Source organism: Apis laboriosa, unplaced genomic scaffold (genome assembly GCF_014066325.1).
Source record: "Apis laboriosa isolate Shangri-la unplaced genomic scaffold, ASM1406632v1 scaffold152_cov153, whole genome shotgun sequence".
In the NCBI taxonomy this organism is placed as follows: Eukaryota; Metazoa; Arthropoda; class Insecta; order Hymenoptera; family Apidae; genus Apis; species Apis laboriosa.
Window position 1 is genome coordinate 261,443 of NW_025221902.1, and position 24,376 is coordinate 285,818.

The 24,376-nt window shown below is 23.9% G+C and overlaps 7 protein-coding genes across 9 annotated transcripts; 4 read left to right on the top strand and 3 right to left on the bottom strand.

Moving 5' to 3' along the window:
* Positions 1-60: 60 nt before the first annotated feature.
* LOC122710774 (F-box/WD repeat-containing protein 7) lies at positions 61-5,127 on the bottom strand. 3 transcript variants are annotated; one of them, XM_043928856.1, is made up of 9 exons: positions 4,831-5,127; positions 4,676-4,716; positions 3,943-4,103; positions 3,638-3,867; positions 3,459-3,561; positions 2,853-3,371; positions 2,325-2,732; positions 1,466-1,781; positions 61-1,382 (listed from the first exon to the last, which is right to left on the bottom strand). In XM_043928856.1, exons 3-9 carry the CDS (start codon positions 4,036-4,038, stop codon positions 1,219-1,221), a joined length of 1,836 nt encoding a protein of 611 aa, XP_043784791.1. In that variant the 5' UTR covers positions 4,039-4,103; positions 4,676-4,716; positions 4,831-5,127; the 3' UTR covers positions 61-1,218. The 3 variants fall into 3 exon arrangements, with proteins under 3 accessions (XP_043784791.1, XP_043784789.1, XP_043784790.1); XM_043928854.1 differs by having other exon boundaries at positions 3,943-4,182; XM_043928855.1 differs by lacking the exon at positions 4,676-4,716 and having other exon boundaries at positions 3,943-4,182.
* Positions 5,128-5,645: 518 nt separating this feature from the next.
* LOC122710786 (vacuolar protein sorting-associated protein 4) lies at positions 5,646-7,632 on the top strand. The gene is made up of 6 exons (XM_043928888.1): positions 5,646-5,890; positions 5,982-6,093; positions 6,189-6,565; positions 6,636-6,903; positions 6,987-7,429; positions 7,517-7,632. The coding sequence occupies exons 1-6, from the start codon at positions 5,867-5,869 to the stop codon at positions 7,616-7,618; spliced, it is 1,326 nt and encodes a 441-aa protein (XP_043784823.1). The 5' UTR covers positions 5,646-5,866; the 3' UTR covers positions 7,619-7,632.
* A 642-nt stretch (positions 7,633-8,274) lies between these two features.
* On the bottom strand, positions 8,275-10,283 carry LOC122710794 (pyruvate dehydrogenase [acetyl-transferring]-phosphatase 1, mitochondrial). Its single transcript, XM_043928906.1, has 4 exons — positions 10,022-10,283; positions 9,821-9,962; positions 9,207-9,683; positions 8,275-9,105 (listed from the first exon to the last, which is right to left on the bottom strand). The coding sequence occupies exons 1-4, from the start codon at positions 10,151-10,153 to the stop codon at positions 8,423-8,425; spliced, it is 1,434 nt and encodes a 477-aa protein (XP_043784841.1). The 5' UTR covers positions 10,154-10,283; the 3' UTR covers positions 8,275-8,422.
* Positions 10,284-11,156: 873 nt separating this feature from the next.
* Positions 11,157-14,213, top strand: LOC122710793 (kinesin-like protein KIF18A). The gene is given in 2 exon segments (XM_043928905.1): positions 11,157-13,789; positions 14,093-14,213. Coding segments are annotated over 2 exon segments (2,673 nt in total). The 3' UTR covers positions 14,133-14,213.
* A 2,186-nt stretch (positions 14,214-16,399) lies between these two features.
* LOC122710797 (28S ribosomal protein S35, mitochondrial) lies at positions 16,400-17,829 on the bottom strand. The gene is made up of 3 exons (XM_043928910.1): positions 17,555-17,829; positions 16,836-17,449; positions 16,400-16,752 (listed from the first exon to the last, which is right to left on the bottom strand). Exons 1-3 carry the CDS (start codon positions 17,640-17,642, stop codon positions 16,483-16,485), a joined length of 972 nt encoding a protein of 323 aa, XP_043784845.1. The 5' UTR covers positions 17,643-17,829; the 3' UTR covers positions 16,400-16,482.
* A 386-nt stretch (positions 17,830-18,215) lies between these two features.
* LOC122710795 (beta-parvin) lies at positions 18,216-19,853 on the top strand. The gene is made up of 5 exons (XM_043928907.1): positions 18,216-18,374; positions 18,640-18,903; positions 18,971-19,365; positions 19,433-19,676; positions 19,777-19,853. The coding sequence occupies exons 1-5, from the start codon at positions 18,257-18,259 to the stop codon at positions 19,851-19,853; spliced, it is 1,098 nt and encodes a 365-aa protein (XP_043784842.1). The 5' UTR covers positions 18,216-18,256.
* Positions 19,854-21,221: 1,368 nt separating this feature from the next.
* On the top strand, positions 21,222-23,668 carry LOC122710775. The gene is made up of 6 exons (XM_043928857.1): positions 21,222-21,433; positions 21,500-21,809; positions 21,953-22,573; positions 23,065-23,172; positions 23,301-23,450; positions 23,541-23,668. Exons 2-6 carry the CDS (start codon positions 21,561-21,563, stop codon positions 23,598-23,600), a joined length of 1,188 nt encoding a protein of 395 aa, XP_043784792.1. The 5' UTR covers positions 21,222-21,433; positions 21,500-21,560; the 3' UTR covers positions 23,601-23,668.
* The last annotated feature ends 708 nt before the right edge of the window (positions 23,669-24,376 follow it).

Genomic DNA, 24,376 nt, shown 5'->3' on the forward strand with positions numbered 1-24,376 from the left:
ATGCAAGATAAATATTATTTTATATTTTTAAAAACTTCTATTATAATTTAAAAAAACTTTTGTAACGCATATGATAATATAAATGAGTACGATAAATGAATGCATTTATATGTATATTATGAATTAGTAAATATAAAAAGATGAGATCAATAAAATTTTCTTTTATATTTAAAACTACAACATGAATAGTTATTTCCGTCACGTAACACGTTCATTAATATTTTGATTAACGAGTAACAAAAAATGGTCCAAGTTTCAATGTAATATAACATTAGTATCAATAAAATGTTAGAAATCGCTATGATTTCTTCAAAACATATTTTTAAACCAAGAAAAATTAATTATAAATTATACAATTAATGATTATTAATCGTATAATTTCATATGAACATCTAGGCATAAACAGTTTAGATGATAAATTGATGCAAATAAAACAATATGAAAAAAAACGCAACAACGTTCATTTCATTAAAAAATTATTAAATATTGATTATATCAATCCAATAAATTATGCACAATTCCCATAATAATTAATTTAATTAAAATAAATGAAAAATTTAAATAAGCTACATGAAATATAGCAAAGAAGAACTTATTGTACAAAGAATATTTTTATGATTATTTTCTTTTTTTCTCTCTTCTGTTCTTGAATTTTTTATCATTATCATTATTATTATCATTTATTTGTTTTTCAAAATGTGAGATTCTTTAAGCAATATTTTTATCTATAAGCTTGACAAATATGGTACGAAATCTTTCTTTTTCTGTAATTTAAAAATACTTTCCTAAACGCCCATACAAATTGTTATATGTAGATAATGTTCATGGTGGGCTATCTTTCATTTAAATTATTAGCGATTTCTTTTAAATTTTATAACAGCAATAATACAGTAATACACTTATAAGCTCCTCGTTCTTCGTAATTTGTTGAGTCTTTAAAATCTCATATTTGTACACCACGATTAATACACTCCATAATTAATATAATTAATGCCTTCAGTTTAAATGTTCTACCACTTCGGAGATCATTTGTAATAACTACCGATTCACTGTCTTCCTTTTTACGATCTTTTTTTTTTTTTAAATTTTCGACATACATTCTTATCACAATCACACCATGTAATACATGAATCATTGTACAATAGATTGGTTATGCTACCTAATTAAAATATGTACAGAGGTCATAGAAGAGGGCAGTTTTGTTTGTAAAAAAGTACACTATTTTACCTCTACATCAAAATCAAGAACAAGAAGTTTGGTCTCCTCCGTGCCGTTACGACTACCCACCGCACACACCAATTTTGTATCACTTGCACGTATCCTCCACACAACACCACCACTTCCCCCGCTTTCGAGAGCAACCAAGTTTCTTATAAAGTCACCTAAACATATAACAAAACTTTAGGAGTTCATTAAAACAATAATTAAAAAAAAAAAAAAAAAATAATAACAGAGACAAACGCACCAGTTTTAACATCCCATAGTTTAACTGTACCATCATCAGATGAAGTAATTACAAAATGGCTATTGAATTGAAGGCAGGTGACAGCAGATTGGTGCTTATTTGGACCAGATAAAGTTTGAAGGCAGTGACCACTAACAATATCCCATACTTTAACAGTTGAATCAGCATTTCCAGATACCAAAATATTATTACGTAATTCCATTCCCGAAGTGAGCGACTGATGTCCCATTAATGTATGTCTACATGCACCAGTTTCAACTTCCCACACTCTTATGCTTGTATCCAGAGAACCACTAACAACATGTACACCATCAAACTGATAAGGAGAAAGAAGAAAATATAAATTAATATTTTTTGATATAATATTTATATATAAACAAATTAAATATTCTCTAAAATTTCATAAAATTTGTTAAGATTTATATTTCGTAATATAGAATTGTTTGCAGCAATGATAATACACTTAAAAAAAAAAATGTTTTAACAAAAAAAAAGATTATCACAATCATACAATATTATTAATTTAAAAAAATTATAAACTATTATACTATATAATATAATAATCTACATAGATTGATATAAGATTATATGTTATATGTTGATCATTCATTGGAGATACATAAGTTTTTTGAGAATCACAGTTCATTTTTTTGAATTGAGTATTTAAAATATTGATAGGAATAAAATAAAAGAAAAAAATAATGCAAATATTCATTTAATGAAAACAATTCTAAAAATTAAGATAACTTTGTGTTACTTAAATATGCCAAAACTATGTCAATTAAACATAAATTATAATATTGTTATTATAATATATTAATTTTGTATAATTTGCATATACAATTCGACTAATGCTTACTTGGAGAGAATAAACACGATTTGTATGTCCTTGTAAAGTGTGAAGGCACTCCTCGCGTTCCGGATTCCAAACTTTAACCATATAGTCATAAGCACCACTGACCACTAATTTTCCATCATATTGCACACATCTAACAGCTGCCAAATGGCCCACAAGTACATGTAAACATTCGCCAGTATCTACTTGCCACACCCTTAAAGTTGCATCTCTACTACCACTGACTACTTTATTACCATGTAGATGCATACATCTTACAGTTGATGTATGTCCATATAAAGTATGAATACATTGACCAGTTTCGGCATTCCATACTTTCAAGGTACGATCTGTACTACCACTGATTACTGTAGTACCAGACATTTGTGAAGACCATACACCACCTGTATGTCCAACTAATGTTCTTAAACACTGTAAAAAAATATAAATATATAAAAACATAAAAATATAAGAAACAAACAATAATAAAACTTACAGAATAATGATTTTATTTTCAGAATAATCTATTTTATTTTCATAATTAAAATTTACCTTGCCTGTAACTGCGGACCATACTTTAAGAGTATTGTCATCGGAGCCGCTTACTATTCGATTACCAGAAAATTGAAGGCATGTAATAACATGATCATCATGTCCTTTTAAAACTTTTGGTGTACGAATAGGTTTTGTCCTCCAATTCATCTTTATATTATGTTGTCTCATATATGCTTGTTTCCATGGAGATGAACAATTACCTGAATTTCTACCATTTTTACGTTTTATTGGAGGCAGATCTTTTAAATCTTCTATACCAGCTGCTCTGCATTTCTCTTTCCATAATAAATTATCGTCAGCGAGAAACCGCCAATTACGACACGTTTGAGCAGCGCGTAAAAGATCTCTGGGTTCTAGGAAAGCTAACACTGACAAAGCCAATTCTTTTGGCAACAAAGATATGAAATCCCTCTGAAATTGAGGTTCAATTACTTGCATCATATGTCTTACTTGTGTTGGTTCACATCGTTCAATTAATTCATCTATAGCTAACATTCTTTCTGCATTTGACCATCTCTAAAATTAGAAACAATATCTTTATTGTTCATATAATTTAAAAAGCAAACAAATTTTCTCAATTAAACCATAATGTATTTTTTATACCTGAAATTGAAGAAGCCAATTACTCATTTCTGGTGGAGGGTTATCTTTTGTTGGAATAACGCATCTTACATGTTTATTTTTATCATCCAATTTTTTAATAATCCTAAAAATAAAAATTCATGTTTTAAAATTTTTTTTAAGAATTTTTTTCTTTATAATTTTTTTGAAATTATACTAACATCGAATGAGATTTATCTTCTGGGTTAAGTTTTTTACAAGGTAAACTTGATTCAGTTTCACTTTTACGTTTTCTTTGTGGTTGAACAACATCCAAAGGTACACAGGTATGTAAGATGGGACTATGTACTCGTTGTGTAAGTGATTGTGGTTGTGATGATGAAAGTGAACAATTGTTATTTTCAAGGTCAGGTTCACATTCTGCATCACAAAATATTCCAGTATCACTAATCTAAAATTAAATTAATTTGGCTGTAATAATATGTAAATTTTTTTAATATAACATAATTTATATAAAATAACTCACTTCACTTTCTTCTTCACTACTGTCATCTTCTTCTTCTTCTTCACCATCTTCTCCATAATCTTCTGATTCTTCATCTTGTGCTAACAATGAATGCATAGGTTCTAAAGAACTAGGTCCTGGAATACCTTCAATGCCTTCTATAGGACTTGGACTTGTACCACCTGGTTTATTATCAGTTATTTTATTAGACGACGAAGAAGGGACAGACATCACTGACTTATGTCTGATATATAGTATTACCTAGATATGCAATAAATTTTGTTTAGTTTTTTCTTTAATCTTAAAAAATCTTAATATTAAAATTATAAAAACAAATTACATATAAGGATAAAAAAAATTTCCTGCATTTTTCATTAAAAAAATTTACTTGATAGATTATATTTTTAAAACTTTATATATAAAAAATTAAATAAAACTATATATAAATATATATAAATTGTAATTTTTAATTATTTAAAAATTTATTCATTTTTACATTTTAAAGAATTGTTATCTTATATTATAATTCACATTTCATTAAAACAAACAAATAAATAAATTTGTAAAAATATAAAATTATAAAATAAAGAATTTTCTTTTTCTATTTCTTTTTGTCTTTTTTATAAAGAAAATTGTTATTCATAAGTTCTTAAAATTAAAGAAAAGCTTAAAGAAAAGAATATTAATAATGTTTTGATATTAATTATGTTCAGAAAAAAAAAAGTAATTTTTCAAAATATGTAAATCTCCTAACCTTAGACGAATCCTAAAACCAAGTTAGATTCGGAACATAGCCTAGAATAATAAAACGAAGGACCGGTTAGCCACACCCTTAATTTTCATGAGATTATCACAAGAAGCAAATAAATAAAGTAAGTAAAAAGTTAGGATTCAACAAACAATTCATACTTAGATCAAATGTTTTTCTTCGGTGGCTTCCTTATTGTAAAACTACTATATGACGATGATCCAAGTTTCTTAGTTTCGATTACTGTTTCTATCATATGGTCGCAGTACGCATTTTTCGTATGTCGGTATTTTGTTAGGTTAGAATAGGATAAAGTTAATTTTTGGACTAAAGATTTAGGCCAACACGAATGCGAAAACAAAAATAAGTAATAGATATAAACACAGAAAAAGATCCATCGGTAGTTCTCGGTAGCTCCGAAGTTTTTATCTCTTCGGACTTAGTGCTTCGTAGACAGGTAGCTGTTGCACATGCGTTCCCGTTCTTAAGCCGCATATTCATCGTATATTTTCTTATTCTTACTTTATAATTGAACTTATACGTATGAATTATGTTGTACTTTTCATAAATATAAATTGTGATAAAAAAATTGATAATCAATTTCAATAATTTATTTCACTTTTAGAATTTATAATTATTAAATAAAATAATTTATTTAGTTAACTTTAATCAATAACTTTCAAATTTAAAACAGTAGAAATTAAATATTTATGTATTTTGAATTGAATTATTATAAAATTTTTATGTACAAATTTTAAATCATTTAAAAAGATTTAAGTTTTTATATATTTACATATATTTATATATTATTTAAATATTAAAATCGTTTCTTTTTTAATTTTAATAAAGTATTGCATTTTATGTATAAATATTTTCGATTAATTATATTAGGAAGATATTCTGTGGACGGGACATTATTTAATACTTTATATCATTAAGGACGCAACAAATAGTGTATGTTCAGTATATTCAAGAATTTCTTTAAAAACGTGTTAGTGAGATATGTGATATGTCAAGCGGTGACGTTGAAGAACCGTCAAAGGAAATAGAACATTTTGTCGATGCGGTAGATCGCCGTCTCGATCATTATTTCTTTTTACTTTCTTGAGACTCTGCGTCTCATCGTGACGGTGAACTACCGTATATTTTGACAATTTTAAAATATAGTAAAGGTTAGGTACAAATTAAAGCAATACAATGGCTTCAGGTACAATATTGCAGGTGTGCAATTTAAATATATTATTTTATATATTATTTTTATTTCATGACTAAAATAGCAACTATAATTATAAATATATTTGATATTTCATAGAAAGCTATTGATCTGGTTACTAGAGCTACTGAAGAAGATCGTAACAAAAATTATGAGGAAGCACTTAGATTATATGAACATGCTGTTGAATATTTCCTACATTCTATTAAATGTATGAGTATTATCGGAGTTTTTTTACAATATATTTTTCTTTTATAATAATTTCATTACAAAAATCATATTTAAATCTAAGTTTTATTCTTTTAGATGAAGCACAAGGTGACAGAGCTAAAGAAAGTATAAGAGCAAAATGTACACAATATTTGGAAAGAGCTGAAAAATTAAAAGCATATTTGAAAAAAAGTAAGAAAAAACCTGTAAAAGCAAGTGAAGATAATTCTAAAACTGAGGACAAAAAAAGCGATAGTGGAGATAGTGATACAGATAGTGATCCTGAAAAAAAGAAACTTCAAAGTAAATTAGAAGGTGCAATAATTATTGAAAAACCAGATGTTAAGTGGAATGATGTTGCTGGTCTTGATGGAGCTAAGGAGGCTTTAAAAGAAGCTGTTATTTTACCAATACGTTTTCCACATCTTTTTACTGGAAAGCGAATACCATGGAAGGGTATCTTATTATTTGGGGTAATTTTCAAATATAAAGTTTCAATAATTTTTTTTTAAAATACTTTTTAAAATTTTTAAATATTTTCAGCCACCAGGTACCGGTAAATCTTATTTAGCAAAAGCAGTTGCGACAGAAGCCAATAATTCAACATTTTTTTCTGTGTCATCCTCAGACCTGGTAAGCAAATGGCTTGGAGAGTCTGAAAAACTTGTCAAAAATTTATTTGAATTAGCTCGTCAACATAAGCCTAGTATCATATTTATTGATGAAGTTGATTCACTCTGCTCATCACGTTCTGACAATGAATCAGAATCTGCAAGAAGAATAAAAACTGAATTTTTAGTACAGATGCAAGGCAAGGAAAATGTTTATTATATAAGAATTTCTTTATATAATGTATTATATGTAATATGACAAAGTAAAATTATAATGTATTAGGTGTTGGATCGGATAATGATGGTATACTAGTATTAGGAGCTACTAATATACCATGGGTATTAGATTCTGCTATTAGAAGAAGATTTGAGAAGAGAATTTACATTCCTTTACCAGATGAACAAGCTCGTGCTATAATGTTCAAAATTCATTTAGGAAATACTTCTCACTGTTTAACAGAAGAAGATTTTAAAAAATTAGCTGCCGCTACTGATGGTTATTCTGGAGCTGATATAAGTATTATTGTGCGAGATGCTCTTATGCAGCCAGTTAGACAAGTTCAGACTGCAACACATTTTAAACGTGTAAGAGGACCATCACCAAAAGATCCTTCTATTATTGTGGATGATTTATTGACACCATGTTCACCGGGAGATCCAGCTGCTATTGAAATGAATTGGATGGAAGTAGAAGGTGATAAATTATACGAACCACCTGTAACTATGGTAAGTATAAAATTTTTTTTCATTTTTATTCAAATTATAATTCTGTCATATTATAATATATTGTATATAATTTTTTTTTATATTTAGAAAGATATGTTGAAATCATTAGCGACTACCCGTCCCACAGTAAATGAAGAAGATATGACTAAGTTAGAAAAATTTAAAGAAGATTTTGGTCAAGAGGGTTGATATTCAAATTTTTTTAAAAAAGTTATATACTTCCAAAAATATCTTTCAGTTATGTACGCACTTGCCTCATGTCTTGTTTGATTACCGATATTGCTATATGTAATATTTATGTAAAGAAACTTTAACTCAGGTTTTTATTTTTACATTTTTTTTCCTTCGATAATCAGTATGGTAATATCAACATTACATGCTTGATGTTTATTTATAAACATTATTTTTCAGAGCTAATATAAAGATTATAGAATGAACAATATATATTTTCTAATGGAAATTTGTTAAATTTTAGTCTGCAACAAAACAATAGACTATTTTTTATTCAAAAATGTAAAAAAGTTGAAATGCTGCAAATCATAACATTATATAACGAATTCTGTGCGTTTTTAACTTATATAATTATTGCTATACTTGTACCAAACAAATTAATTGTATAATATGTAGGATTAATAAGTATTTCTAAACCATGTTTATGATTGTAGATTAGAAATTTATTTGTATGTTTTATAATTTTTATCTTGCTTAGACATTATCTACAACATCATTCATTTTCTTTAATAAAAATAATAGCTAATCAATTTAAATAATTCATTAAATTAAATGAATGCGATTATATATGTAGTATGTGATATATGTATGTATTTCAAATAAGCAAACTATTCTTTTCATGTAAATTGTTTTTATTGTTAATTAAATAAATAACAAGCTGTACACGATAGAAGATTAATTTTTTTAATTTCTTTAAAATACTTAGAAATAATGGAAATTGTAAAAGATCTTATAAATGTAATGAGAAATTTCTCTACAAATTTATGGAGGGCAGTGTCTTAAAAATTCAGAATTCATATAAACCACCGTTATTGTAATATCATCACGAAATATTCGTACTACTTCTCTTGGTAACGTTAATAATTGTGATAACTTAATATGATCTATACCATATTCCGTTCCACCGAGTGCGTTTCGTAATAAATGCGTTGCTGCATTATTATCGAGAGGTTTTTTTTTTAATCCCTCTTTACGTTGCAATAACATTTTATGTATTTCTGATAATTTCATATTTTTACGAGGTAATTTTAATGGATTTAATGTTACTTTTCCGCTCATATGTTCACCTACTAAACGTACAGCTTGTAAGGGTGACATTAAATCCCACAAACCATCACTGGCTATTATAAGAAATTTATCTCTAGGTGTTAATCTATGATATTTAACTTCTGGTTTCGCTGTTAAATATGGAGGGGTATGATAATTTGGTGGAATTACTGCTTCGCCAAAATATGGTACCACTACTTCTTTTAAAATCTTTTTACTCCATTTATAACGAAAATCACCCAAAGAACGAAGAGGCGCTAATTGTCCAAGAAGTCTTTCCATTTTAATTACAGTCGATTTTTCATTAGATGGATGCTCTGATAAAATTCTTTCAACTTCTGCTCGATTATCAGTATTGTGTTCAACGGTCATTAATTTTGCAGTCCAAACATCATTTTCTATAATTAATATAATAGTAAAATAATAGTAATGATAACAAAAATATGTTATTTTTGATAAATTTGATGTCTATAGGAAATTTAACGTCTATAATCTGTACCAGAAAGTATACCAAGTACTGCTTGGCAATCTCCTACTCCAGTGACATGAAGATGTGGACCATCTATGTGTGCAACAACTGCTACAGCACCAGACATTGCAACATCAAGAGTTATAGCATTATTACTTTTACCTAAATTTAAAAGTGCTTCATTTGACAAATCATTATCTAATCTGAGAAATGCCTTCTCTAGAGCTGTTTCCATTTGAAATTCTTTTGTATATTCCATTTCTATTAAATCTTTTACAAAAGTTAAAAAACTTGTTTGATAAAGTTCTTTAATTTCAGAAATAAATTCCACTTTGTCATTGAATGTTTGAAGAAGTTCTATTTTATTATTGGAATTAATTGTATTAAGATATTGTTTTAATAATTTTGTGGGTAATAAACATGCTGATATATAATGAAAAAGTCTTTTTGAAATAATTTGTGCACATGTACCTCCTCCATGACCATCAAACACACCTAATAATATTCCTAAAATAAATTTGTATTATTATTATATATTAAATAAGATTTATATTTTTAATATTTTTAATAGAACTAAGAAAATAAAAATGTATTGAATATTTTATACATTATGCTTTCAATTTTTTTTAATATAATGTTTATACCTTTTGTAAATAAACATTGAGCTTCTGATCGAGTATCTTCAATAGGATTATTGGATGCTAATTGATTTGAATCATAATACTTTACAGAGTTTTGCTCATTAAATTCTTTGGTATATTCATTAGCTTGTAAGACTGCTGTAACCTAGAATATAATTACTGATAAATTTGATAAAATTAAAAAAATTAATTTAGTAAAATTACCTCCTGTGGTGTAAGCCGTGGCAATGCCATATACAATCTTTGAGCACATTTGTTGCTACTCCATTCATTTTGTCTAGTACATACATTACTAATAATTTTAATTAAATTACTGCTAACGTTTTGTAAAACCATTCTATTTCTACAATTTTGCAGTATATTTATATTAGCACGTTTTCGTGCTTTTACTTTTACAACACATTTTGTTTGTTATAGGTTATGTTAGGCATCTATCTTTTTCAATGCTTTCTAAGAATAATTGTTATCGTAGCGTCATATGTAATATACATGTATATATTTAAATGATTTTACAGTAATAATATTACTGTAGTTAATAAAATTTTATATATGTATATCTTGTTATGGTAATTTTAATAACAATATATTTAATTAATAACTATAATATATGTAAAATTAATGATATTTAAAATCTATATGCTTAAACGGATTATAATTTTATTATCTTTTAAATTATAAATTGCATCAAAATGTAAAACATAATTGTTTTTTTAATAATTATGAGATCATAATAATTTGTATTAATATTTTTGCTTTTAATATATTTCATCATGAAGAAAATAAAAATATAAGTTGAATTTAATTATCTATTAATATTATAATATAAAATATCTAAAAAAAATAATATTTAATTTTTCTTATCAGTTCTTTTTTGTATACAATTTATTTAAATTAAAATAACTGTTATTATTCCAACAAGAAAGGATATAATAAACAAAATAATCAAAGATAATTTTAAGAACATACGAAATCAATCAATATAAAAAAATTTTTAAAATGATTCCAAATTTTATTGAAAATATTGTAATAAAAAATTTGACATGTAATTAGAGAAATCTGAACATAATATAATAATAGATAAAAATAATATACAAATATAATATACAAATATACATTTTATATATTATAATAAAATATATTGTTTTATTATAATTTTATATTATAATATAAATATGTATTAATTTTCAATTTTATTAAAATTAAATTTTTTTTATAAAAATTCCCTAGAATATTACTATATTATATAAAAATTAATATTGCCAAAACTGTTTCTGAAGACAATTCAGGATACAGAAATTTAAATTTGAAAACTTAGTTTATTCTTAACGGTCAATGATAGATGTTTGTATTTAAATGAATAGATTCTGCTATGGTGTTTAATAAGAAGGATTTGGCTAAAGCATTTTCGCCAAGTAAGGTTAAAAAATTCACAAAGAAACGACTTTCAAGCAATGGAACGAAACCAAGTGCAAGTGAAAGTACAATTTTATCGGCACAATCTGATTCTGCTTCGCAGACGAGTATTAAGGTAATTGTAAGAGTACGACCGCAAAATGAACATGAGCTTCAAGGCAATTGTAGGACCGTTATAAAAATTGTTGATGATAAAATGCTTATTTTTGATCCTAAAGAAGAGGAAAATCCATTCTTTTATCATGGCGTTGCTCAAAAAGGTCGTGATTTGAATAAGAAACAAAATAAAGAATTACAATTCATTTTTGACAAAATATTTGATATGACATCAAATAATATTGATGTATTTGAAGGAAGTACTAAAGATTTAATTTGTAGTCTTTTGGATGGTTATAATTGTTCTGTATTTGCATATGGAGCAACTGGTGCTGGAAAAACTCATACTATGCTTGGTTGTAACGAAGATCCTGGTATCACGTATAGAACAGTAGCAGAATTATTTTCTCAAATAGAAAAGCAAGGTGAACATCGTGAATTTAATTTAGGTGTAACGTATTTAGAGGTTTATAATGAAAATGTACAAGATCTTTTACATAAATCTGGACCTTTGCACTTAAGAGATGATGGTAGATGTGGAATAATTGTTGCTGGTCTTAAAATAATTGCTATTCAGAGTGCTGAAGAATTATTGACACTTTTAGCAAAAGGAAATAAAAATCGTACTCAACATCCTACTGATGCAAATGAGGAAAGTAGTAGAAGTCATGCTGTTTTCCAAGTTTATATTAATATTACTAATAAATTGGATGGTCAAGTAAGACAAGTTAAATTGTCTATGATTGATTTAGCTGGATCTGAAAGAGCTTCTGCTACAGGTTGTAAGGGAGCAAGATTTAAAGAAGGTGCAAATATTAATAAATCTTTATTGGCTCTAGGCAATTGCATTAATAAGTTAGCAGATGGTGCAAAACATATAACATACAGAGATTCTAAATTGACTCGTCTTTTAAAAGATTCATTAGGTGGAAATTGTCAAACAGTTATGATAGCTAACATTTCACCTTCTAACTTTAGTTATGAAGATACATATAATACATTAAGATATGCAAATAGAGCAAAAAAGATCAAGAGTCATATAAAGAAAAATATTATATCTTGTGAAATGCATGTAACTGCATATAAAACTATGGTCGAAGAACAAAAAAAAGAGATAAATTATCTAAAGCAAAAATTATTAGCACTTGAAAATGGATCTTTACATGTATTAACAGATTGTAAAAATGATAATGTTAATAAAGAAATAGATAAAAATGCATTAACTATAACCAATGAATTGATTGAATTACTTCAAAAGAAAAAAGTTCTGAATGAAAAAATTCTTTCACTGGAAAGTGCAGATAAGATATTGTGTTGTAGAATTCAATATAAAAAAGCAGCAGATGAAAGATTGCATAATCTAACAGCAGCTGTTGATACTTTAACACTTGAAGAACAAAATGCAAGTGGCAAATCAAGAGTTAATAAATCATTACATTATTTTGAACGACAAAGAGATTCCTTAAAAATACAGATGAAGGCAGCATGGGAAGAATTATGTTTAATAGAAACAGAAATACAAAAATTGAATGCAGAAGTAAAATTAAATAGACATGAAAAATTAGAAAATATGATTGCATTACAAATTTCTGAAATAGAAAAATCCAGATTACAACAACAATATGAACATGCAAAGAAAGTAAGCAATCTTCAACAATGTGAAATAGAATCTCATTATTCAATGATTAAAATGATGAGTACAACATTACAAAATTATTATGATTTGATGAGAGGATATGGAACAATGACAGATACAATGAAAGAAGAATTTAAACAATTGATTAAGTTATTGGAAGGAGTAAGAAATATCAAATGGTCAGATATGGAAATAGTTAACCATGAGGAACGTTTTTATAGTTTGACATGCCTTAGTGTAATGCATTTAATGGATCCTCTTAATAATGAGATGCCTATATATACATTACATCCTTTAGACGAACAGAACAAAGATGGTTATATTATTAAAGATACATTAAATACAACTTTCGATGCTTCATCTGTAGAAAAAGACAAAGTATTGGATATACATGATATAAGTGCCATATTACAAGAAAATTCAAATTTGAATTGTAATAAAGTAACAAAAGATAATATAGAAGAAGAATATAATAAAAATATACAATGTAATAAACAAGAACAGACTAAGAAGCGTATTCTTTCAGAAAAAAATAATATAAATACAAAAAGGACTCCTACTAAACAAGCAAGAAATATATCACCAAAAAGTAAAGATACTAAAATTTCTTTAATAGGAAATAAAGAAAGTAAAAAACATATTCAAAAATCACATGTAACAATGAGTGCCAAAAGCATAGCTATATTAAATAAATTAAAAGCAGATAAATTGAGAAAAGAAAATATTGATTTAAATGTATCAGATGGAATATTAAAAGTAGTAAGAGAAAAAGAAAGGAGAGGATTAATGACTACACATCCTTATCAAAAGTTAAATGGAAAACAAAAGTAAGTATAAAATTAGACAAATAGTAATGCAATTATTGGTATTGTTTAACAAAAATTAAAAAATAGTTTATATCAATATTGTTAATAATTGTAATAATAGCAATAATCTAGAATTTATAATAGAACTTAAAAATTGTTAAAACAAAATAGATTTTTAAAATTATATTTATATTTTAAAAATATTTTATTATAATATTTTAAAAAATAAACATTTTTTGAATTGATATAATTTTTATTCATATTTACAAATAATTTTTAATATTTTTAATGACATAAATTAAAAATTATGTTATATCGTTACAGATATATTCCAGCTTTATCTTCATCAAGAGTTCCACGGTAGCAACATGAAAAATAATTTAGTGATAAAAGAAATGTGTATACTTAATAACATAAAATTATTTTATCTATTAACATATAAATATAAAAAATTTTTAGTCTAAAACAATGTTATATCATATTTGTATAAAAATAATTTTGTAATAAGAAAGATAATCACAAAATATTTAAGATTATGCTATTTAAACAAAGTTATAAAATACAAATATATCTCTTAATGTATTTCTTGACTAAAGATATTTGTAATTCATATTGCTTTTGTCAATGACATTTTTATCAATTGTGTAAAGATTGAATTCAAGATAAAAATGAAAAAAAAGAGAATAACATTAATTTAAATTTAAATTTATTCGAGATTATTAATTAATTTCTAATACTTTTTTTTATCCTATAATAATTAAAAAGATCTATAAACAAAAAATTGATTTAAGAAATATTATTACTGAATATAAATGTAAAATTACATTCATAAATACTATAAATGATAACTATTTACCTATTTCTTGGTTTTTAATATATGTTAGAATTGAAATTATATAATAAAAATAATTAAATGAGAAAAAGATTGGAATTAATGGATGAAAAATGAAAATTTAATAATGAATATTAATGATATAACAATCCAACACAATATTTTTGTATTAGATAATTTATAGATACATAATAATTCGTAGATTTGTGCAAGTTTGCCGAAGATATTTGTATATAAAATTTGACATTAAATTTTACACTGAGAATAGTAGAAAAATTATGAACAAATTTGATAACATCATCTATCCATTAATTCTTAATGGATAATAAAAATACATATAGTATTATATATCATTATCGGATAGATGATGTCAACTTTATTAAATTTCATTAATTTGTTTCTCTTCTACTATTTTTAATATAGAATTCGATATCAAATTTTATTAAAGGTACTAGATATAAATCTCAAATCCGTGGAATTATATTTTAATTGCGAGTAAGCTAACTGAAAGGGAATAACATAATGCTACGCCATCTTGAAACATATATGTTAAAATGCATTTCCATGCAACAATAAATTATAATTTTTATAATTATAACTTTATTTGGTATCGTAACATTGTTATATTATTACAACAATAAATGATTTTTATTTCATGAAAACATTTAATATACGTTAATATACGTTAACATTTAATATGCGTAGGTAATGTAATAAAATATTTTTTCTCTGATTAGTTTTTTTCCCTTTCATTACTTACAATTCAAACATTTAAACTATCTAATAATAATAGATAAAAACCTGGATTTCATTTGCCTTTTAGCAATTTTAGTTATAATATAAAAAAAAGCTTTATACATTAATATTTCTGTTTAATAGATCTATTTAAAAATATAATAAATTTATATAAATATTTAAATCCAAAATATCATTGAATCTTGACATTAATTATCATTCACATTATACTTTGACATTAATTATCATATAATGAAATAAAAAATACATGATCATAATATTATTTAAAAAAATTATATTATTTTAGAAAAATATTAATTTTGAAATCCGTAAAAAAAAAACTTTCTCATCGTAAGTAAACTTTTATATTACTTTTTCTAATACTTTTTCTCTTTTGAGAAATTTTTAAATAGAATAATAAATAAGAATATTTAGATATCCTATTTCTTACGTCTCAATTTATGTATTTCTTATCCTATTTAAATGTGTTTAGATCGAATAGTAAACGATCATTCCTTTTTTACTTCGATAAAGTTTAAACAAAAGTTGAAACAAATGATTTTTTTTTATCATTTATTGATTATTAATCGAAAGTCAAATATCATTAAATATAAATATACAATTTTTTTTTAATTTTAAATATCAATAAATAAGCAAATAATTTCATAAAGCATTCTTATAATTGCTATTGAGCATTCCAGAAACTTGTTTTAATTTTTACGAACATTCATTCACGTATAAAGAAATTTTTTTGACTTAAACAAGTTTACGAATAAATAATTTAATGATTTTTATACTAAAGGACCATGAATAATGCTCTTATTTTTATTATAATATTAATAATCTTTTATATTAAAAGAATATAAATAAATATTTTTACTTTAATTGTATATTCTAACTTGTTTAGTGTAAATATATCATAAGAAGTAGATGTATATTAAATACATATATATAATTTATATTAAATATGAATATATATTTAAATATTTAAATCTAATCAATAATAAAATTTCTTATAAAATATATTATATAATTGAATAAAAAACAAATATTTTACATATAAATACAATTTTGTATTTTTCTTTTCAAGAATGTTTTACAATAATTAATATATCAATAATAAACATTATAATATTATTATAAATATTTATTCTATATTCTCATGAAATTTCAGATTTAACACATTTTTAACAGCTTGTTTGTATTTATCAATTGAAAATTGATTTTCTCCTTTATTTATTAAATCAGAAACTGCAGTTTTATATTCTGTTGCATGTGGGATATATTCATAATTGAAATCAATTGGTATTTTTGGCCAATTATATGTAGATGTTAAAGATTCTTTGCTTTTACTTTTATTCCAGTCATAATATTCCATATCTTCTTCACTTTTTTCCGTTTCCCATGGTTCAACACGCTAAAATAATTTTTATTACTTTAAAGTCTAATCAAATTTTATTACTTATAAGTCTAATCAAAAAAACTAATTAAATAACTTACCCATGCTATATGGAATAATGCAGTTAAAAGATATTTTACGTAATCTAAATTTTGTTTTCTAATTGGACATCTGTCTGCTGTTATTGTTATTATATCTGTTTGAGGATTATATCTATTACCCAATAATCTAAGTATTTTGTCTTTAGCATGAGCATCTAAATGCAAAGAGGATAATTTTACTTTTAAACTCACTATTCTAGCAAGAGGTTCTCTTATTGTAGGAGAAGAATAACAATAATCAGATGAAATGATTTCAATGGGAAAGTATTTTACACATGCTTCATCTGTTTCTAAATCTTTTGGCCATTTTGTGCAAAATTTTTTTAAAGCTTGACAATGTTTTTTGATCACAGGTGGAGTAAGATGTAAAAAGTTTGGAATTTTCATTAGCTCTGCATTTGCATATTTATTAGGATGTAAACCTTTAGTATTTTTATATCCTTGTTGTAAAGGAAGTGGTACAATATCAGGATGAAATGTATGTGCAGCAGGCCAAATTGTTTGCCAATTTTGATTGAATGATACTATTTCATCTTTAGATGTAACATTTGTTACATTTTGTGATTTTTTTTTTAAAAATTTGTTCTCAGGCATTATCTGCAATACTCGAAATTCTATCAAAGAAAAAGAAAAAATATAAATAATATGAAAATAAAAATATGCAATATAAAGATATGTTTATAAAAAAAAAATTATAATAAAATTTAAATTAAAATTACTTATATCGTCATCGATATTTGTTGTAAAAAATGACAACAAAGGTTTCATGATATTATTGGCTTTATAACGTTGAATTAAAGATAACATTTTAATTATTTTTTGATTATTTATAACATCAAATAACCTCTTTCAAATCACGTTTCTATCTTCTTACATTTTATTTCATGAACATTTGATTTTCAAATATTTTAATTCTATTATATTCTATTTAATTGTTATTATTTAAAATATGTACGTGTATTGTACTATTATTATATATTATTATAAAATTAAATGGAAAACTTCAATTATGTTTTTTTTATTTAATTCTATTTATATATAAATAGTATTTTTACGCGACTATTGTATTATTTGATTTAATAATTTATTATATCATAAATAGTTATTTTTATTAATTGTTTCTTATATTTTTTTTATGAATTAAAATAGTTTGAAATATATTTTTTAAATTTTGTTATTTTTTAAATTATTTATAAAAAATTTAAAAATTAGAATAAATAAAATTTTGAAAATTGAAATATTAGAATCTTTTATGAAAAAATTTTAATTTTAATAATGAAGAAAAAAGGATAAAATATTCATTTCAAATACATAAATAATTAAAAAAGATTTGAAATCTACAATGTGTCGATTATTGAAAACGTGGTTGGAAGTTGTATTTCAAGAGATGACATCGTCTATTTATGAACATTGCGTGAATAATGTCGTCTCCTCGTCCAAAATCTCCGCGACCTCCAATATCTGCGAGAAAGGATGAAAAAGAAGAAAGTTTTTGGGATAAAATTGGTACTTTGGGCCGAAAAAAACGTATTAAAGAAGGTATTGCATTATGTTATGTTATATTAATATATTTTTTTTTAAGTTTATAATATGTATAATATGTTTCCTTATATGGTATGAGTTATTTGTTATTTGAATTTTTACAAAATAATTATTGATAATATCAATTTAAATTCAATTTATTTTTTTTATAAAATATTTTTATTTTATTTATTATTTTATTTATAATGTTATTATTTTTCACAATATTCTTCATAATTAATATTTCATTTTTAATGCTTTTTTTTTTAATTTGTTTGCTAAGTTCAAGAAGTACAGGAAGAAGGAAAATATGCAATTGACTCACCAGGATTTGCAGCTAATCCTGAAATGCCACCAGAAGAATATGCTTTAGATGAAAATGAAGAACGTTCAATGATAGAACCTAGATCTTTAGAAGATTCTAAGCTCAAAGAACTAATATTTGTTTTAATTGAATGGATTAATGATGAATTAGCTGATCAACGAATTATTGTAAAAGATATTGCTGAAGATTTATATGATGGACAGGTACTACAAAAATTATTAGGTATGTTAGCAAAATAAAAAAATTTTTTGTAATAATTTAAATAAACATATTTTCTCATTAATTCCAGAAAAATTAACAGGAGAAAAATTAGATGTACCTGAAGTAACTCAATCTGAAGAAGGTCAGAAACAGAAATTAGCAGTTGTTTTGTCTACTGCTAATCGAGTATTAGGTCGTTATCCTCCTTATAAATGGCATGTAGAATCTGTCCATTCAAAAAATATTGTTGCCATTTTACATTTATTGGTTGGTTTAGCAAGACAATTTCGAGCACCAGTTAGATTGCCAGAAAGAGTAGCTGTTCAAGTTGTAATTGTGCGCAAAAAAGATGGTCAATTAATACACAATACAATTAGAGAAGAAATTACATCAACTTATGATGATTTGGGAATGCGTTGTGAACGAGATGCTTTTGATAGTCTTTTTGATCATCCAGCTGATAAATTAGCTGTGGTTAAAAAAGTATGTTATACAATACATTTAAATTATAGAAAATATGTAAATACTATATATAAATGTTATTTTACAGTCGTTAGTTTCTTTTGTCAATAAACATTTAAGTAAAGTTCATTTGGAAGTGACAGATTTGGATACACAATTTCATGATGGTGTTTTTTTAACACTTCTACTTGGACTACTTGAAGGCTTTTTTGTACCTTTAGGTAGTTTTCATTTAACGCCTAAAACTCATGATCAGAAAGTACATAATGTTTCATTTGCATTTGACATTATGCAAGATATTGGCCTACCAAAACCTAAGGCTCGTCCAGAAGGTTAATATCATTTGTAATCTTAATATTATAATTATAAGAAATAGGAAATATGTAAATATGATATATTTATGATATGATTATGATTATATTTTATTTACAGATATTGTAAATTTAGATCTCAAATCAACTCTACGAGTATTATATAATTTATTTACAAAATATAAAAGCATGAATTAAAACATTAAATAATTTAAAAATAAATAAACATAACGAAACTAAATGAATTAATAATAATTAATTAAAGTTATTAATATTCTAATCATAGAATATATAGTTTTTATAATTGATATATGACTATTAATATATGATCAATGATGATAAAGATTTTATTCAAGAAGAAAATTTAATATTTCTTCAAGATTATAGTTTTTATATTATTATTTGAATTAAATACAAAAAACAATTAATTTTATATAAGAAAATTAATTTTATATATTATATATTCATATAAAATTTTAAATATAAAAATTTTAACTTTGTAAAAATAATTAATTTAATAATTGTTAAAATAATTAATGGTATTAAAATTTATTTTTCTTATTCCTGATTTAATACAAGTTTTGTTATTATTAAGTAGAGTAATGTTTGTACTTTCTATATTAAATCAAATAAAATAAAGTTATTTATTATTTATATATACAAATTTAGATATGTTTATTACTTATGTATGTTATATATGTTAATATATATATAATATATATATATATATGTATATATAATATATATATATGTTAATATATATTTGAATTTTTACACATTCTGTGTAAATAATAATAGAAATATGATAGTACAATCATTAACATTAAATTTTGCTTTCAAATATCTTTTATTATAATTGTTAATAATATATAGCATGTTCTGTAACTAACAATACAATTAATAAGGAGTTATTCTATATAAAAAAATAAGTTAAAAATATGAAATAAAATTTTTTCAAACTTTTTTTTTGAAACTTCTTTTTTGAAAAAAACAGGTTTGAAAAATTTTCAAGCAATGAATTATATCATATCAATGGATTGTAAGTAAATTTATTTTAAATATGAAAATAAAAAAAAATTTAGAATAAAATTTTATCATTTAATTTCTTATTTTTGAAAAAAATTAAACATAATCAAATTATATAATTTGTTGAAGTTTTAAATTAAATTTTGAAAATTAAATTTTAAATAAAAGAATTTATTTTATATTTTTTGTTATACTAATAACTTGTAGACATTAATAGAAAAGGAAAAAATAAAAATATATATATTTTATAACTGATATCGTCAATTAAACAAGGATTAATCAGGTAATTTTTTTCTTTATCGAATGTGTATATGTGATATTCAATTTATTATATATTCTTTTTATTTTTAACTAGTTAGCGTATAATTTAATTTTTTTGTTTCTTAAACATTTTCATAATAATGGTTGATTTTATGTGTACTATTTTTTTAAGTGCTTAAAATCTTTGCTATTGCATTATATTCATTGTGTAATTTATGCATTTATTTATGTATATGTTCTATAATTGATAATATTTTATTATTATTTGTTTCAATAACTAGATCTTTTATTAGAATTATTATTATTTAATTAATATTTAAAACGTATAGTTTTTAAAATCTTTGCAAATTTAAAATCGATTAATTTTATTTAATCTACCTAAACAAGACATGCGCATAATCTGTTGAATAAAATATTTAAAATTGCTGATCAATTTCAAATAATTTACTAAGTTAAAGGACTGAGTTATCCATTGTTATCGAGATCGATTGGTAAGTAATGATAGAGCAGAATAACAAAATATTCATCGATCATTATTTAAATATGACCCTTTTTAGAAAATTGGTATATGGATGCTTATGCATTGATTCAAATCGAATTGCTTCTGTAATTTCAACGATGTCAAAAGAATTACGATTATATAAGAAATACGCTAGTTTTGTAAAACTTTTTCTTTTCATTGGTGGAATGTGTCCAATTACAAGAGAACTGAATATTATTTATCGATACATACCAATTTGGGCGATATTTTCTTGCTTTATAGAATTGTGTGCGGTTGGAAACTCCAGCCTGCAAAATATTGAGAATATTCCTTTGCTTACTGCTTCACTCATTCTCTTTGGTACTATATTGAATGTAATAACAAAGGTATGCAAGTATTTTAAAAGAATTTATTTTGAAATTTATTTTGAAAGAATTGATTTTTTAATGTAATATAATTTGATCTAATATAAATGTGAATAATCGAATCGATTTTTATTTGATATTTTATAATAAAGTTTCTTTCTCAGGCTTCCTGTTTTTTCATCCATCGAAAAAAATTACAACAAGTAAATGATATACTCAATTCCATTTTAAAAGAAATATTGAATGAAATATATATAAAATCAGTAATTTTATTCTATCTTCAAAAGTTTTATCGATTGATTTATGTACAGACAGTATTAATGTTCATCACTAGTTTCATTTATTCAATAAAACCAATGATTATAAAATTGTTTTACGATGCAAATATAACGAATGTACAATATCCTTTGCCTCTTCTTGGAACTTTTCCTTGGAAAATCAATTCGATGTTAATTTGGCAATTGCATTATTTTTTCGATATAAATATTCTTTGGTTCATATTTTTTATATCTGTTAGTGTAGATGCATTTTTCGGGTTTTGTATGTTTCGTATCTCCATAATATTACGTTTTTTGAGTTTTGAATTTAAGAGATCTTCAATTGATGATAAAAATAAAGGGAATAAAAAAAAGAGTTATCAGCAAATCTTTCGAGAATGTGTCGAAAAACATGTTTTATTGTTAAAATGTCGAAATATTATTCAAGAGATTTACGGACCTATCATTTTATTAGTGACTATAACGAATGCAATGAGCATGTGTTCTATAATATTTCAGCTATTTCAGGTGAGAATTTTGATAGCAATGATTGAAAAACGTTTATTTTATAACAAGTATATATTTATATGAATAATATACTGACTAATTATGTTTAAATATATAATAAATATAATTATGCTATGCTATATTATTTTTTACTAAAATTAATCAATTCTTTATAATATATTTATATAATATAATATAATATAATATGAATATATTATATCAGACTATGAATAATGATATATATATAATGTTACTCATTTATACTACATGTAATCAATATTATTAGAAATATTATTTAAAATTACAAAAAGATTAATTCTAATAAATATTATAGTTTATATAGTTATATAGTTTATATATAAAAATAAGATAAATTATTTTAAAAAAGTGAATACATTTGAAAAATTGCATGAAATGTGTAAAATAAATTTGTTTTAATAAACTATAATTTGAAATTTCATCGATTTTCATTGATTCTCAATTTTATATATCAAATATAAAACGATTTACAGGTTAATGGAATAAATATCTATAAAATTGGAACATTCATGAGTTACCTTATCTTAAAATTAATACAAACATTTTTATATTCCTGGCCCGGAGACGTAATCTTTACTGAGGTTCGTACTAATTGGAAATGTATTTTTCGTTATCTTAAATTGTTTATGAACAAGCGTGCAAACAAATGATTAATGATCGATCAATGATAGTGATTGCAATCACCATTTAATTTTCTTTCTCTTCATAGAGTGAATTTCTTCGTCGTAATGTTTATTGTAGTTGCTGGTATGACAAGAATACTAGTTTTGCAAAATACTTTTTGTTAGTATTAGCACAGAGGCCAATTGTTTTGAAGGCATGTAGTTTAGTACAAGTTACAATGGATCTTTTGGCTAAGGTAAACTGTCTGCTAAATCGCTGTTTCCATCCTATTATTACTCATTTGAAAACAATTTCATTTTTACATTTATTTTTTGTATACTTTTAGATCATGAATACGACAATATCCTACTATTTTTTATTAGAGACTATGAATAATGATAAGTAGTATAATAATAATAATAATAAAATTAGTAATAATAATGATAATGATAATAGATAAGATAGAAAAAAAATGATTCTCAAGAAATGATTAATTATAATTATGAAATAAGAAATGACTTCGAATGATCAAATGATATTCTTTTTCTTCTTTAGTAATGTAAATGAAAGCAATCGAGATATAATATGTATTATATAATATATATTATATAATATAAATTGTATTTTTTTTAAATTTACCAGAGATAATTAATATATATATAAACTAGAATATATATATATATAAACTAGAATAATATCAGAAAAAAATTTTCTTTTTTTCTTTCTTAATACTTTTATTTTTTCTTCGTTTTTTTTTTTTATAAAAATATTTCTTTTATGATATATGATTTGATTTATCTATTCTAAGAATTTGCAAATGATTTATTGATTTAAGTTCGTTCGTAGAAAAAATACATCATTTTGATATTTATCGTTTTATATTATGCGATACATTATGCGATGTTCCAGTTTATATTGAGTTAAATATACATACATATATTATAAGTATATATATATATATAAAGAATGTAAGAAGTAAATTGAATGATGCACGAAAGAGATACGAAGCAAACTGAGAATTGCCGAGAAAGCAAAATTTATCGTGATTGGCTTATGCGAATTGTGATTTTCGTTTATATCCATTTATATTCGCGTAAACTGATAGACGTGATATTGAGGAAAATATTACCGAAACACGCGACATTGCAGTATGTTCTTATGCTCGCAATCTACTTTGCTTTT